The sequence below is a fragment of the Cherax quadricarinatus genome, chromosome 54, assembly GCF_038502225.1.
Source record: "Cherax quadricarinatus isolate ZL_2023a chromosome 54, ASM3850222v1, whole genome shotgun sequence".
Lineage (NCBI taxonomy): Eukaryota > Metazoa > Arthropoda > Malacostraca > Decapoda > Parastacidae > Cherax > Cherax quadricarinatus.
In genome coordinates, this window is record NC_091345.1 from 13,645,553 (window position 1) to 13,659,232 (window position 13,680).

At 35.7% G+C, this 13,680-nt stretch overlaps 1 protein-coding gene across 9 annotated transcripts in view; it reads left to right on the forward strand.

Moving 5' to 3' along the window:
- Sara (Smad anchor for receptor activation) overlaps nt 1-9,665 on the forward strand; it is a 129,519-nt gene extending 119,854 nt beyond the window's left edge. For all 9 annotated transcript variants that reach the window (XM_070096645.1, XM_070096644.1, XM_070096643.1 and 6 more), the window contains 2 exons: nt 1,004-1,156; nt 5,426-9,665. In XM_070096645.1, coding sequence (XP_069952746.1) covers nt 1,004-1,156; nt 5,426-5,581 — 309 coding nt within the window. In that variant the 3' untranslated portion in view covers nt 5,582-9,665. The remainder of the gene's footprint in view (nt 1-1,003; nt 1,157-5,425) is intronic.
- Nucleotides 9,666-13,680: the final 4,015 nt, after the last annotated feature.

The window sequence follows — 13,680 nt, forward strand, 5'->3', positions numbered from 1 at the left end:
GAAGAGTCTGTGGAGACAACGTTATCTATGGAAGCAAAGAGGGGAATGTATGAAAGTATAGTGGTACCAGTACTCTTATATGGATATGAAGCATAGATAGTGAATGTTGCAACAAGGAGAAGGCTGGAGGCAGTGGAGATGTCACATCTGAGGGCAATGTGTTGTGTGAGTATAATACAGAGAATCTGTAACTTGGAGATTAGAAAGAGGTGTGGGGTTTCTAAAAGTATTATCCAGAGGACAGAGGAAGGGTTGTTGAGGTGGTTCGGACATTTAGAGAGGACGGAACAAAATAGAATGACTTAGAGGGCATATTAATCTGTAGTAGAAGGAAGGCGGAGCAGGGGTTGTCCTAGGAAAGATTGGAGGGAGAGGGTAATGGAGATATTGCGTGCGAGGGGCTTGTACTTCCAGCAAGCATATGTGAGCATATTAAATGGGAGCAAGTGGAGATCAATGGTTTTTATGTCTTAACTTGCTGTTGGTGTTAGCAAAGTAATGTTTATGAAAAGATTCAGTGAAAGCAGTTAGCCGGACTTGGGTCCTGGAGGTGAGAAGTTCAGTGACTGTTCTCTGAAAGAGGGTTGTTGATATGTTGCAGTATTTTTAACTAGTGTAGGCATGCCTTGGTGGGAAATGGCCGATGTGTTAATAAACAAAAATAAAAAAGTTTAGTGCTGGTGGTTTAGAGCTTTAAAAATAATAATTAACTTAATAAACTTTTCTGGTAAGAGTACAACAACTGGTAAAATAGCTTCCTTGGTTACATGTAGTTCAGAGCCAAGTAGGCTTATGTTAATCCTCCTTACTCTTCAAATGCTTTAGGTAGTAATTTTTACCTACTGGATGGTAAAGTTCATGTTTTCTGAAACATTAACCTATTTTTCTTCATGTTCTTTGCTTTGTGTAATGCCATTTTATGTATTGCCAATTTTTCAGGAGCAAATATCCCCACTCCTGGGTTATGAGAAGGTAGTAGTAATAACACGTAATCTTATCACAGGGAGAGACGAACAACAGCAATGATGTGAATCTCAGCCGCTTGTCAGAGTTATTGGCACGATCGTTTTGTGTGGCTCTTACCCCACATTTGGCTGACTTGTATAACAGTGGGCACACACGCCTTGGTCTGCGTACCACAATTCATCAAGATAGCGTAAGTAGAAAGCGAAATGCTATGTGTGCGATTTATCATTAAATATGCCTGTACACTTGATTAATTTAAAATTCTTGAGAACTAAGATGGTCTGTCTTGGAGCAAATTTCATAATCTAGTCTATTAAAATCATTGTTAATTCTGATTTTAAGAATTAGTTAAAAAAATCTTGTTTTGCCTATGTCAGCATCTGGAGCATTTCTGTGACTGTTAGTTTGTCATTAAATTCCATTTGGTTCACAGATTATCATTTTCATCAGTTTTTCATATCAGGAAGATGCAGACTGTACTTTAGTTTTCTCTTAATCTTTTGTACTTAACCTTTGATAACTTTGGTTATCAGGTAGTAGGTTGGTAGACAGCAACTGCCCAGAGAGGTACTACCGTACTACCAAGTGAGTGTAAAACAGAAGCCTGTATTTGTTTTACATGATGGTAGGATTGCTGGTGTCTTTATTCTGTCTCATAAACATGCAAGATTTCAGGTACATCTTGCTACTTCTACTTAGACTTAAGTCACACTACACATGCATGTACACGTGTATGTATACACACTCATCTGAGTGTTCTTTGATTGTATCTTAATAGTTTCTTACACTTATTACTTTTCCTTTCATATCCATTGGGAAGTGGAATAAGAATCTTTCCTCCATAAGCTGTGCATGTTGTAAAAGTCAACTAAAATGCCAGGAACAATGGGCTAGTAACCCCTTTTCCCATATAGCCTACTAAAAAGAAAAAGAAGAAAACCATCAAAATGGGATGTTTGAATTTGCATGGACATTGTGTGATATGAATGAGAAGAAGCTGGATATCCTGGCTTTAAGTGAAACAAAGCTGAAGGGGGTGGGTGAGTTTCAGTGGAGAAGAATAAATGGGATTAGGTCAGGGGTTTCTAGTAGAGTTAGAGCTAAAGAAGGAGTAGCAATAATGTTGAAGGATAAGCTATGGCAGGAAAAGAGGGGCTATAAATGTATTAATTCAAGGATTATGTGGAGTAAAATAAAGGTTGGATGTGAGAAGTGGGTTACATTAAGCATTTATGCACCTGGGGAAGAGAGAAGTGTAGAGGAGAGAGAGAGATTTTGGGAAATGTTGAGTAATTGCGTGGGGAGTTTTGAACCAAGTGTGAGAGTACTTGTGGTTGGGGATTTCAATGCTAAAGTGGGAAAAAATGTTGTGGAGGAAGTAGTTGGTAAATTTGGGGTGCCAGGGGTAAATAAAAATGGGGAGCCTTTAATTGAGCTATGTGTAGAAAGAGGTTTGGTAATAAGTAATACATATTTTATGAAAAAGAGGATAAATAAATATACAAGGTATGATGTAGCACGTAATGAAAGTAGTTTGTTAGATTATGTATTGGTGGATAAAGGGTTGATGGGTAGGCTCCAGGATGTACATGTTTATAGAGGGGCAACTGATATATCGGATCATTATTTAGTTGTAGCTACAGTTAGAGTAAGAGGTAGATGGGAAAAGAGGAAGGTGACAACAACAAGTAAGAGGGAGGTGAAAGTGTATAAACTAAGGGAGGAGGAAGTTCGGGTGAGATATAAGCGACTATTGGCAGAAAGGTGGGCTAGTGCAAAGATGAGTAGTGGGGGGGTTGAAGAGGGTTGGAATAGTTTTAAAAATGCAGTATTAGAATGTGGGGCAGAAGTTTGTGGTTATAGGAGGGTGGGGGCAGGAGGGAAGAGGAGTGATTGGTGGAATGATGAAGTAAAGGGTGTGATAAAAGAGAAAAAGGTAGCTTATGAGAGGTTTTTACAAAGCAGAAGTGTTATAAGAAGAGCAGAGTATATGGAGAGTAAAAGAAAGGTGAAGAGAGTGGTGAGAGAGTGCAAAAGGAGAGCAGATGATAGAGTGGGAGAGGCACTGTCAAGAAATTTTAATGAAAATAAGAAAAAATTTTGGAGTGAGTTAAACAAGTTAAGAAACCCTAGGGAAAGTATGGATTTGTCAGCTAAAAACAGAGTAGGGAGTTAGTAGATGGGGAGAGGGAGGTATTAGGTAGATGGTGAGAATATTTTGAGGAACTTTTAAATGTTGAGGAAGAAAGGGAGGCGGTAATTTCATGCACTGGCCAGGGAGGTATACCATCTTTTAGGAGTGAAGAAGAGCAGAATGTAAGTGTGGTGGAGGTATGTGATGCATTATGTAGAATGAAAGGGGGTAAAGCAGCTGGAACTGATGGGATCATGACAGAAATGTTAAAAGCAGGTGGGGATATAGTGTTGGAGTGGTTGGTACTTTTGTTTAATAAATGTATGAAAGAGGGGAAGGTACCTAGGGATTGGCGGAGAGCATGTATAGTCCCTTTATATAAAGGGAAAGGGGACGAAAAAGATTGTAAAAATTATAGAGGAATAAGTTTACTGAGTATGCCAGGAAAAGTATACGGTAGGGTTATAATTGAAAGAATTAGAGGTAAGACAGAATGTAGGATTGCGGATGAGCAGGGAGGCTTCAGAGTTGGTAGGAGATGTGTAGATCAAGTGTTTACATTTAAGCATATATGTGAACAGTATTTAGATAAAGGTAGGGAAGTTTTTATTGCATTTATGGAGTTAGAAAAGGCATATGATAGAGTGGATAGAGGAGCAATGTGGCAGATGTTGCAAGTATATGGAATAGGTGGTAAGTTACTAAATGCTGTAAAGAACTTTTATGAGGATAGTGAGGCTCAGGTTAGGGTGTGTAGAAGAGAGGGAGATTACTTCCCGGTAAAAGTAGGTCTTAGACAGGGATGTGTAATGTCACCATGGTTGTTTAATATATTTATAGATGGGGTTGTAAAAGAAGTAAATGCTAGGGTGTTCGGGAGAGGGGTGGGATTAAATTATGGGGAATCAAATTCAAAATGAGAATTGACACAGTTACTTTTTGCTGATGATACTGTGCTTATGGGAGATTCTAAAGAAAAATTGCAAAGGTTAGTGGATGAGTTTGAGAATGTGTGTAAAGGTAGAAAGTTGAAAGTGAACATAGAAAAGAGTAAGGTGATGAGGGTATCAAATGATTAAGATAAAGAAAAATTGGATATCAAATTGGGGAGGCGGAGTATGGAAGAAGTGAATGTTTTCAGATACTTGGGAGTTGACGTTTCGGCGGATGGATTTATGAAGGATGAGGTTAATCATAGAATTGATGAGGGAAAAAAGGTGAGTGGTGCGTTGAGGTATATGTGGAGTCAAAAAATGTTATCTATGGAGGCAAAGAAGGGAATGTATGAAAGTATAGTAGTACCAACACTCTTATATGGATGTGAAGCTTGGGTGGTAAATGCAGCAGCAAGGAGACGGTTGGAGGCAGTGGAGATGTCCTGTCTAAGGGCAATGTGTGGTGTAAATATTATGCAGAAAATTCAGAGTGTGGAAATTAGGAGAAGGTGTGGAGTTAATAAAAGTATTAGTCAGAGGGCAGAAGAGGGGTTGTTGAGGTGGTTTGGTCATTTAGAGAGAATGGATCAAAGTAGAATGACATGGAAAGCATATAAATCTATAGGGGAAGGAAGGAGGGGTAGGGGTCATCCTCGAAAGGGTTGGAAAGAGGGGGTAAAGGAGGTTTTGTGGGCGAGGGGCTTGGACTTCCAGCAAGCGTGCATGAGCGTGTTAGATAGGAGTGAATGGAGACGAATGATACTTGGGACCTGACGATCTGTTGGAGTGTGAGCAGGGTAATATTTAGTGAAGGGATTCAGGGAAACCGGTTATTTTCATATAGTCGGACTTGAAATGGAAAGTACAATGCCTGCACTTTAAAGGAGGGGTTTGGGATATTGGCAGTTTGGAGGGATATGTTGTGTATCTTTATACGTATATGCTTCTAAACTGTTGTATTCTGAGCACCTCTGCAAAAGCAGTGATAATGTGTGAGTGTGGTGAAAGTGTTGAATGATGATGAAAGTATTTTCTTTTTTGGGGATTTTCTTTCTTTTTTGGGTCACCCTGCCTCGGTGGGAGACGGCCGACTTGTTGAAAAAAAAAAAATATATATATATAAAAACTTTAAAACATAGTGGAGAGATGTGGAGCTCACAGAAAATGTAAACAAACTGGGTGGCTCGGGGTGACCCCATTATAGAGTCAGGTTGGGGGAGCCGTGTAGCAAGTTTTGGTCATAATCTGAAAAGTCCACATTAGCGGAACACCGTAAGGCGACACACAGTGAAGTGTATTAAGTTGACCCCTAATTCTTGTAATGAAGAAATGAAAGTAAATTTTTTTTTTTTTTTTTTTTTTTTGCTTTATTGAAGTATCCATGTTTCAGGTGGGTTATGAAGCAGGTAGCAGTGGCAGTCGTCTCCCAGCTTCATGTATGAATGACCTGGATATGGAATTGATTCCCGTGATTCATCGAGCAGCAACAAACATTACTGATCAGCCAATCATACTGGAGCTTGTGTTTCATATTATGGAGCAGTAAAGGTGACTTAGGTTGTTCCTGTATTTTTTTTTCCACTTTAAATTTGGTAAGTTAATATTGAGTTGCAAAACAGTAATTTCTTTACTTATTGAGCAGCTAAAGAATGTATGTACTTACAAGTGATGAGGTGTTAATACTTTTATGAAATGTACAGACAGTAGCTTCACCTAAGTCCTTATTTTACAGTTTAGGACAGTATTCTTGATTCTTCAAATGATTTAGTATATCACAGGATGAAGAATTTATGCCGATACAAGAGACAGTTGTTCTAACTCTGTTCGATGGGTATCTTATCTTGAACTTACTTTGCAAATTAGCTAATGTGCAGTGTCCTGTATAACTAGCCTAATCTTGTAAATACACGAGTTAGCGAATTCAAAAGCAAGGATAGCAAGAGCAGTGTTTTTCCTTCCAGTTTTATGATAATCTCGATTACCTTTGTTCAGGGAGAGAGACTTCTCCTTTAATAATGAATATGACTGTGATTCTTTATGATGACTTTTGTTTTATATATACATATATATATATGAGCATCTCTTCATTGATAGATATGAGCTATCTAATACAAAAACAATTTGATATATGTTTTGTTTCGATAATTCTCTTGGCAAGTATTCTAGTTGAGAAATTAATGTGAGTTTGAAAAGCAATGTTGAAGGAGAAACCTCTTGCTCTGTGTTCCCCAGTGTTTGTTTTATATTTACTCTCATGGAACCTCCTAATCTATGCAGTACATTACTATAGGCTTCTCCAGTCAAACTTCTGTGTGCTCGGTTATATTTTTCACCTTTAACAAATTAACAAGTTGGACATCTCCCACCAAGGCAGGGTGACCCAAAAAGAAAAAAATCCCCAAAAAGAAAATACTTTCATCATCATTCAACACTTTCACCTCACTCGTACATAATCACTGTCTTTGCAGAGGTGCTCAGATATGACAGTTTAATATATATATATATATATATATATATATATATATATATATATATATATATATATATATATATATATATATATATATATATATATGTATGTATGTATTTTCTTATAGTCGGACTTGAGTCCTGGAAATGGGAAGTACAATGCCTGCACTTTAAAGGAGGGGTTTGGGATATTGGCAGTTTGGAGGGGTATGTTGTGTATCTTTATACGTATATGCTTCTAAACTGTTGTATTCTGAGCACCTCTGCAAAAGCAGTGATAATGTGTGAGTGTGGTGAAAGTGTTGAATGATGAAAGAATTTTCTTTTTGGGGATTTTCTTTCTTTTTGGGGTCACCCTGCCTCGGTGGGAAACGACCAACTTGTTGAAAAAAAAAAAAAAAAAAAAAAAAAAAAAAATATATATATATATATATATATATATATATATATATATATATATATATATATATATATATATATATATATATATATATATATATATGAGTGAATGGAGACGAATGATACTTGGGACCTGACGATCTGTTGGAGTGTGAGCAGGGTAATATTTAGTGAAGGGATTCAGGGAAACCGGTTATTTTCATATAGTCGGACTTGAGTCCTGGAAATGGGAAGTACAATGCCTGCACTTTAAAGGAGTGGTTTGGGATATTGGCAGTTTGGAGGGATATGTTGTGTATCTTTATACGTATATGCTTCTAAACTGTTGTATTCTGGGCACCTCTGCAAAAGCAGTGATAATGTGTGAGTGTGGTGAAAGTGTTGAATGATGATGAAAGTATTTTCTTTTTGGGGATTTTCTTTCTTTTTTGGGTCACCCTGCCTCGGTGGGAGACGACCGACTTGTTGAAAAAAAAAAAAATATTTATATACTGTATATATCTATCCATATTTTCTAATTCCCCATTCTGATGTCTCCAAATTCCTTAGCAGTTTTGAGAATAAACCATCATTTGATGGATTATAATTTGTAACTGTTTTTTGTCTGGCAATTTATTTCTTATTTCAAATAACCCTAATTGCTAGTTTCACTCAAAATTTTGTTTTCTCTCTTGAATGTCTTAACTCATAGTCAAGTGAAATTGGGATTTGCTGGAAAGTATCTTTTCCTTGTATTATAAGCCAAAACACTTGCGAGAGTAATTAAGAGGTTGTATTGTGAAATTGCATGACGCTATCTAAGTGCCTTGGACTGGCTAACTCGCAGGACTATACGAGTAGATCATGGTGCAAAATTGATAAAAAATAACACTTAGGAAAGTTGCCCATCTGAAGAAAGTATCTCTTTATGGTTGAATTATACACCAAGTCTTATGTAATTTTTGGTGCTTTTAAATCACTTAGTAAACTTAATTGTATATTAATTCAGTTCTTGTTTTCCTAGATAAATGAAGGTTCTTCAGTGTTTGTTGGCATAGGAATAATTATATTTATCCACTCATCATGTACAGTATCAGTTTACTCATTGTCACTCATGGTAAGAAATCTTTGGACCTTCATGTTAGTTAATTAATGCAGATAAGGAATTTAGTTGATGGTTTACAGTAAATTTTTTGATGTGAGCATTTTATCCACAATCTAGAAGGGTGCAAACTTTACTTTTGGTTGTTCAGCGACTGGCAGAATTTCATCTCCTGTCACGAAGTCAGTATGTAAATCAGGAAAGTAGACCATACTAGCCTTAAGTTACAAAAGAATCTGAACATATTTTAGGCTCACTCAAGCAAGCAGTTGAGGGTTAGGCTTTGCCTAGTTCTCGAAAAAGGCTACTTAGGGTTGTAATCTAGTGTTTTATAGATAAAAGAATGTTAACTAGCTAATTTTTTCTTTATCTGCTAACCAGAATGTCATTCATATAAATGCAATTAATATTTCAACATAAGTTCTTTTAAATTAAAAGAAAAAATATATAAATTCCTTGGCCTGTTTCCAAATTAGCTGAAAACCCACGTAATGCTTTTTTGATACAGTGGATATAAAAAGTTCTTAATCAAAGGCACTTCTGTGATGAAATATAAGGAAAGGAAGTGGCCATTGTCTTTTACAGACTTAATAAATGCTAAAATGCTCTCCAGCTGCTTTAAAAAGCCGTAATATTAATAAACATCACTTGCAGCTTGCCCATGAAGCCAGCAGCAGGTTTTGTTGGTAACAGCACTGTTGCATTTGAAGAGTATGAAAGTGTCTACCCCCCCCCCCTCTTTTCTCTGTATATTTTGGTCTCATTAACACTTACATGAAAGGCTCAGGATAAGGTGAAGGTCCTTCTTGGCTTGTTTAAATTATTATACTATCACATATTTTATATATACAGTATATTGTTGCAAGTGTCACATTTAAAGAATAATAACCCGTCACCGTTATTATATGTTTAAAGTTTACGTATAAATGTTCGTTTAATACCTTTGTTCATTCTTGTAAGATTCATTGATGGACTGTTTTTTTTTTGTCTAGCTATCTGCAGTATGTTGAATGGCTCCATGATAAGGTTCAATGCATGGTTGTATTACAATGCAAAGGCAGTACTCAGAATTTCTAAAACTAATTTAGCAGTGACAATCTACTCAGGTTTTCCTCTTTAGATTCTGAAACTGTACCTAAAATCCTTCCCCACCCCACCTGCAATGTAAGTAAATAACAGAAATTAGTGCTAGGTAAATTTGTGTAATTTTTCCCATGCTAATATTGTTTTACTGATTTTTTTTTATGCATTGCCATTTTATATTTTCTTGCACTGAAAAAAAATCATTGCCAGTCAACATAACTAATATACATTATGTATTTCCGTACTTTCAGACCTCATTAAATTCCCAGTCGTACAAATTGTTTTTTTTATTCATATGGGGATATGTCCACTGCATCAAATGTACATCTGATGGACTGGCAGTGTTTGGTACTCCTTTAATATATCTCACTGAAAACTTTGAGCCATAATGTAAACATTGTTTTATGATGTACATGTATGTCATTTGATTAAAAATTAATATTTATTTGTAAATGGTTATTTGCAGACTAACTTAGTATAGATATAAACAGCAGAGCTAGCTATATGAAAAATTTACATTTGGATTATTTGTAGATATCCCTATAAATAGCATTGTGATTATAATAAAAATATGTATACAGTACATGGTTTAAGAAAACAGTCTTTCATTCCCTCTGTTTAATTTGTGGTTCAGCAGTCCATTGATATTATATACATCTTGTAAGAGTGCATCCAAATTGTACAATGGTCCCAGTGATATTTGAATTTCTCCCCAGCATTTACAACAAATGACTATAAAAAAAAATTCATATTGATCATCCGTTTGTTGCTCGTCTTTCACCGTGGTCCCAGGATCTCTGCAACGGTAGTTTCTTTAATCTTGACACTGGATGAGGGGAGGGGGGGATAAAGGTTTTATAATAATAAAAAGAGCACTAAATCTATTGTTCCCCTCTGTAGCACAACCACTCAAGCTATTTTCAGCAACATCTCTTTCCGTGCTTGTCCTCCCATTTGAATCCTGACTCCTTTGCATTTCTTCAGATCTTTAATGTGAACACAATTCTGTACACACCTGTGTTATCAAAAGTGTAGGTCTGTTGGGTGATCAGTCAATTGGCCGAGCACTATCTGAGCTGGCCCTAAAATCTCATTGTATACATTGTTCCTAGGTACACATTGCCTGCATAAATAACATCTGTTAAACTAAGAAACTCTCACGGCTGTGAACTATAAGTAGAGTATCACCCGTCATTAATACTGACGTTATAAGGATGTGTTATGTGAAGAAATGAGATTAGGGAATAAGAAATCCTACAGTTGATTTTTAAATTAAGGGCTGTGTCCCTAGCCTACACAAAATGGGCATGGTAAATAACTTTACTGAAAGGAGACCCCTCTTTGTAAAAACAGTGTAGTAAAAGCACTCAATTTGGAGGTTTGTACATGTACACCCATTATCACATACCCTTCAAGGAGGGTACTTTGATGCCAGTGAAGAGCTCTTAATCCAAGGAATTGGAGATACCCTCCCCTTACTTGGATCAGACCTAATTTGCTCGCATTCCCCAGGCACTACAACCCTTGTGGGTTATGTGGTTTCCATTAATATATCATTCTGTATCACTTATTATTGCATCCATTGAAGAGCACTAAACCCATAGGGGCTATACAGCACCAGGGAAATGGGAGACAGTTGGATTCAGTCTGAAGAAAGAGAAGGTAGTTCCAATTTATTTGTCAAGCTCCCTCCATTACCCTGGATAAAATCTAATTGGCTACCATTATCCTGGTGCTGTATGACCAATACTTGTGTATTATTACATTCATGGAGGGAATGCTAATACACATTTTGGATTGTCAGGAAAATTAAAAGAAAAACCTTTTAGTTTATTATAAATATAATAGTTATATCAGTAGTTATGTACATTGTTGGGTCCTCTAGTCATGAGATCTGTGATGTTTTGTCACTAAAACATCAGTTCAAGATCTGATTTTTAAGATTCGTTTGTTAATGTTTTTTTTTTCCCTAAAGTTGGGTGTGAGAATATTCATCTCTCATATGTTATAATAATCAATTTTAGAGGTCAAAACAGTGCAAAAATCAGTTGTAAACTTTTGTAATGCAAGGTTTAATATCTGATATCTGATTTAAGATGTTAACATACGAATCCGGGTCAAGACAGCCCCTACCTGCTTCACTTGGCACTGTTGTGGATGCATTTAGAAATATGCACACCAAATTTACTGTAGACTCCTTTCAAGCTCATCTAAACCTATACTTTTTTGCAATATTAAGAGTTAGACAAATTTGTGTCTGATTATATTGTGCCTGAATAATTAGATCCCAAAATGTAACTATCATAGTGTTTGAAATTTGATTACATTAATTAAATTTCTTGTGCTTTATAGGAATATACATATCTTACCTCCACAAGGAAGGTTCCTTGACATTGGTGAGGGGCTCTTGATCTAGGAAATTGGATCTGTGCTCCAGTTCTCTGAATTAAGCCTGAATACCTTCCACACCTCCCCACAGGCACGGTATAATCCTACAGGTTTAGCGCTCCCCCTTGATTATAATAATAACAGTAACATCTCTTACAGAATCTCTTATTTAAACAGGTAAAGTCAATTTTGAATTAATTGAATTCAGGCATTTCATAGCCCCTACAGGTTTAAAGCTGCATTTATACATAATAATTAATATAATATTGCAGCTATATTTTCATATCAGTCTTTTGATTGCATAGTCAACAGTACCAAACACAGATAAGAGACTTAATTGAATGTTTAATAAAAACTGAATGAAATAAATGATGCAGAAAACAATGCTGCATCATACAGTGATGAATATGGTTACAAAGTTGTGATATGTACACTGACACAAACACAAATGGGTACTACTCTATATACATATCTACAAAAACAGTTATAGTAGTTTATTGGAGGTGATGGAACGAGCACTTTTCATATTTGTTGGTCATGTGATACATTATATTATACAATATTTAATTCTTAACCAATAGCTGAGTAGTTGTACTTGTGAGGTATGTGAATTTTATGGGTAACCTGTGACGTTATTTATCCTTTGTGTAATTCACATAAAGATGGATTAGTGTAATTTATTTTGTGCTAAATGTTAATACAATTGTTTTATATGATAATGGGATAAGATAAAAATATTTAATTAAACTGTGATACATTGTGCTAGTGGTTGCCATCATTAGTGCACCTCTGTGAACAAATTACTTAAAAGGCACACTTAACAATTTTCAGTTTGCTGTTTTCAGTCATTTACTCATAACACATTTCCATGAATAAAAAATATCCTCTATCAATCAGTGGACACAAGACTACTTTATACGACTTGCTCATTGACAAGGTTCTACTATAAAAATTTCAAAAATTACAAAATGTAAATAATTTCTAACATCTTTACATCCCTTCAAGGGAGGTGCCTAGATGCCAGCAAGGAGCTCTTGATCCAAGGCTCTGGACTTATGCTACCCTTCCTTGAATTGAACCTGAATGCCTTCCCTTACCCCAGGCACTATATGACTCCTGTGGGCTTAGCATTTTTCCCTGATTAAAAAAAAATCCTTAAGTCATACACACTCTCCCCCCCCCCCCAAAAAAAAAAAAAAAAAAAATTAGCCCAGTTAACAGCAAACAACTAAACTGGTTTAAGTTTGATAAACTAAAGGCAACATCAACAATAATAGCAACAACAACAATGACAATGACCACAAGCCAACTGCTTTTGCACCAACATTGATTTTAGCCAAGCAATTTTTAGTTTAATTTGAACCCACTGTAACCTCAGAAAATGTTCACATTTGGGTTGTTATATATATACAAGGCACTAAACCCATTCAGGTCATTCAATGCAAGTAGTAGTGGAGACTGTAAAACCTAATACATTATAATTCTCTCCTTTTTTGAACTTTTTGCAAACATGCTGGACTTGATCAGTTTATAGACTGACTTGATAAAGCTCACAGTGTGGGTGGAACATATTATAATGGATCGTATTATACCACATGCGTGTCTTTATCCACCATATTGGAGTTTGATACAATTTTTCCTCAATAGCAACACAAACACTACTCTTAAGCCAGGCTTCCTTATTAACATGTTAGTGTGTGTGTTTTTGAATTAATAACAATGACTATTCTGAAACTGAATAATTCTTAATTGAAGCTTGACAAATTCTGTTTTACAGATTTGTATTAAAATACCTGAAACCATTATTGAATATGATTAAGGGTGATGATAATACAGTACATTTAAAAATAAATATGAACTATAATTATCTAACAGTATGTAAGTAGAGATATTTGTTGGTAGTTATATGACTTGCATGAGTTTAGAGCTTCTATTTAATACTGTATAATGGTAATTTGTTACTGGTGCTGTTGCTAATGACCACCTATTTTATGTATGTACATACTGAAATGCATACATGGCATAGTAGTGACAGATGTAAACAAATGTCATATAAGGAAAAGCATGTGGCATATACAAACGTTATCATATCAGCTTAGTAACATGACTTCAGTTTTTGTTGTAGCTAAAATACATTAATTAACACAAACAGGTTATTAAATAAATATTTTTTATTGGCAGACAAACCTAACACACAATAAAATATTGCACACTAATATCACTAA